At 40.6% G+C, this 2,100-nt stretch overlaps 1 protein-coding gene across 1 annotated transcript; it reads right to left on the reverse strand.

Moving 5' to 3' along the window:
• Positions 1-1,055: 1,055 nt before the first annotated feature.
• LOC128265912 (uncharacterized) lies at positions 1,056-1,780 on the reverse strand. Its single transcript, XM_053002141.1, has 2 exons — positions 1,651-1,780; positions 1,056-1,589 (listed from the first exon to the last, which is right to left on the reverse strand). Exon 2 carries the CDS (start codon positions 1,586-1,588, stop codon positions 1,133-1,135), a length of 456 nt encoding a protein of 151 aa, XP_052858101.1. The 5' UTR covers position 1,589; positions 1,651-1,780; the 3' UTR covers positions 1,056-1,132.
• Between the last annotated feature and the right edge of the window lie 320 nt (positions 1,781-2,100).

Below are 2,100 nucleotides of genomic sequence, written 5' to 3' on the forward strand. Positions count from 1 at the left end.
GAGGCTCATTAGAGTTTTTGATCATTTTAAGCAGCTTAACGAAATGTCAACGAATCAAAAATAATGTGTAACAAATGGTTCCTTAAACTTGCACCGCATATTTGTTTTAAACAAATTACTGTGGATCACAGTAATATAACTATTTTCATTGCAATAATTATTTTCTTTTTTATTTTTACATCTCTCCAGCTATTTTTTGTCGTTCGTTTTTGTGTATGAGGCTCATTAGAGAATTACTAATTAAAAGTTATTTAATTGAATTTCACAGAATTAAAAATAATATGTTACAATTATTTACCCTTAATCGTTATCATTATTTGGAAAAGATTTTAATTACGTAAAAATTAACATATTTGTATGGATTGGCCAATGCATTTTTTGTGTGTAGCTGGTGGACCCAGACCGGGGATAAGCTCTGCAGGTGGTTCCCGCATTCCCGACTTTTGCATATGGAATGGTGTGGTGCGTGCGAAGTTGCGTCAACAAAAAAGGGAGACTGGCCAAAGTGGCAAAAGTGGATAGGGGCCACCTCCCACTCACGTCCACATCTCACTCGGAGAAGTGTCACAAGCTAGCTAGCTGTCACAGCCCCCGGCAGCTGCAAGTGTATTTAAATTTCAACAAATTAGCTTAGTAAATTAGCTGCTCATAAATCTGTGGCCATAAAAGCACGGACACGAGATCTCGCCGGGGAACTGGCGTTCCGGAATAGAGATGGAAATGGAAATGGAGATGGAGATAGAGATGGAGATTTGAGAGACAGTTGGGACAGCCAGAGCGACAGCATCTGTCATTTGCTGAGTTTCCATTTAGCCAAGATCCACACGGCCATAATTAACAGTATCCAGTCACGTAAACGAGACACCTACTTTCGTAATGATCTGAAACTGTTTGGATATCTTAAAAAGATTAAATATTTCAGAACTGAGCATGTAGAGGAAAGCCAAAACTAAAACACCTGTTATGTTTTATTACCCCAGAAAATACCATTGTGTTCTATAACTGTATAACGTAACCAAATCCAAACAAAAACGAAACTTTTAAGAGACAAATCGACTTTAATAATTTTTAGTCAAGACATGGTTACCAACGCAAAGTTGCTCATAATGTTGCTTAAGTGGTTTTTACCAGTTCAAGCCGTGGATCCCATGGATGAGTTGCGCTTGCCGGGATCGGGGTCACCACGTCCACCCTCTTCCGGTTTCGGGGGATCAATTCCGCATGGTTTGGCCAAACGATTGTGGTATATTCCAACGGATTGCAGGCGTTCGTCCAGTTGGTGGCGATTGTGTAGCATTGACTGCTGGCCACTCGCATCTACCATGCGACGGGCTACACGACGTCCGATGGACATGAGTTGACCGGAGCGGTAGATGTATGGGGATCCGGCTTGAGGGACCATGGAATCAAACTCGGGAACTGCCTGAATGCCCGACAATTCTGGGCAGTTGGCCAATATGTCCCGTGAAGAGCACGGTATATCGACATAGCCATCATCGTTGGTATAGCGTTTGGAATTTTGCTTGATCAATTTTTCGACAATTTCACGGATCCTCACCTGATCCTCTGTGTTTAGAAAATTGGCCATTCTATGTGCGAAATCCGTTTGCATTACTCGTTACCGATTAATTTAAAGAGTCAAAAACTTACCTTCTATTGTCTGATTTAAGGAAAAATGAAAAGAGTATATAAAATATGTCTGACGCAGGGCACCGGAACTGAACAACTGGAAAAGCTAACACACGTGACTAAAAATAATGAACAAAGTTAGCGAAGACAGCTTTTTCTATGAAGAAGTGATTCCAAAACATAAACTCAATTAAATTATAGTAGGTCACTTTCTTGCAACCTGTACAGCCACCTAACTTAATTAAGAGCCATAAATTGTTTGTCGAAAATTTTAATCATATTAGGTAAAGTTTTTCCCATTCGTTTGGTGCACTTTTGCTTGCCCTGCAATACTGGCCCTTATCAAAACCAAGTTTATTTCCTCATTTTCCGCTTGGCCAGCACTGCAAGACTACAACTTTTTCCTTCGGCCTTGGAGGCGGGTGAACACCATACATTAGCTACTAAACCACACGTATGGGACTCCAAAAA

This window comes from Drosophila gunungcola, unplaced genomic scaffold (assembly GCF_025200985.1).
Source record: "Drosophila gunungcola strain Sukarami unplaced genomic scaffold, Dgunungcola_SK_2 000176F, whole genome shotgun sequence".
NCBI classification, from domain to species: Eukaryota; Metazoa; Arthropoda; class Insecta; order Diptera; family Drosophilidae; genus Drosophila; species Drosophila gunungcola.

Bases quoted from the DNA above. Each gene is read 5' to 3' on its own strand.
- LOC128265912 (XM_053002141.1), bottom strand. From the start codon at position 1,588: ATGGCCAATTTTCTAAACACAGAGGATCAGGTGAGGATCCGTGAAATT.